We start from the raw sequence: 682 nt of genomic DNA on the forward strand, positions 1-682 counted from the left end.
AGTAAAGCAACTAGAACCTTTCTTATAGTTATAGTAGGCATCGTTTCTAGAGTTAACGGTTCTACTACGAGAAAGATGACTAAGGAGGGATGTTAAGGCGTAGGCACTAGTAGTTTTATGTGTGTCTAACTTCTTAGGTCTAAAGACTAGCTCGTAAATAGGCTCTAGAAGTTAACGGTTATTACGATCTAGGAAGTTTTAGCTACAACTCTAAGGTTATAGCGTTCGCCTACATTAGCTAGGGCTAGAGTAGATAAGAAAGCCTAAATAGCGAAGTAAAGATCTAGTTTACGCGACTTTTTGCCTATTGTAGAAGTTAGAAAAGGCTATAATAAGGTTACAAAAGTTAGAAGATTCACTTACGAGCATCGTCTAAGTCCTTCTTTATAGCATAGTGTCCCTTAGGACCGCCCTTACCTAAAGGCTTATAAGGAGGCTTACCGCCGCTATTACTACTACGCTTGCTAGTTCTAGTAAGAGAACTAGTAGTAGGGCGCGTAATAGATGCCGACATTATTATAGAATATAAGGAAAGTAATGTAAAGAGTGTAGAAAAGCTATTATAAAGCGTGCGCGTAGTAAAAGCGAGTTATAGGTAATAAGGAAGAGAAGATTAGTATATAAGTAATAAGATGTTACTATAACTAATAAAGAAGAAGAATAGTATATAGGAGGTAGTATA

The 682-nt window shown here is 36.7% G+C and overlaps 1 protein-coding gene across 1 annotated transcript; it reads right to left on the bottom strand.

Annotated features, from left to right (window-relative positions):
* Positions 1–263: 263 nt before the first annotated feature.
* Positions 264–514, bottom strand: M437DRAFT_89434 (uncharacterized protein; the record flags this gene model as incomplete). The annotated part of the gene is made up of 2 exons (XM_041029055.1): positions 264–304; positions 364–514. 2 exons carry the CDS (start codon positions 512–514, stop codon positions 264–266), a joined length of 192 nt encoding a protein of 63 aa, XP_040874481.1.
* Positions 515–682: the final 168 nt, after the last annotated feature.

The sequence above is a fragment of the Aureobasidium melanogenum genome (assembly GCF_000721775.1).
Source record: "Aureobasidium melanogenum CBS 110374 unplaced genomic scaffold scaffold_145, whole genome shotgun sequence".
In the NCBI taxonomy this organism is placed as follows: Eukaryota; Fungi; Ascomycota; class Dothideomycetes; order Dothideales; family Saccotheciaceae; genus Aureobasidium; species Aureobasidium melanogenum.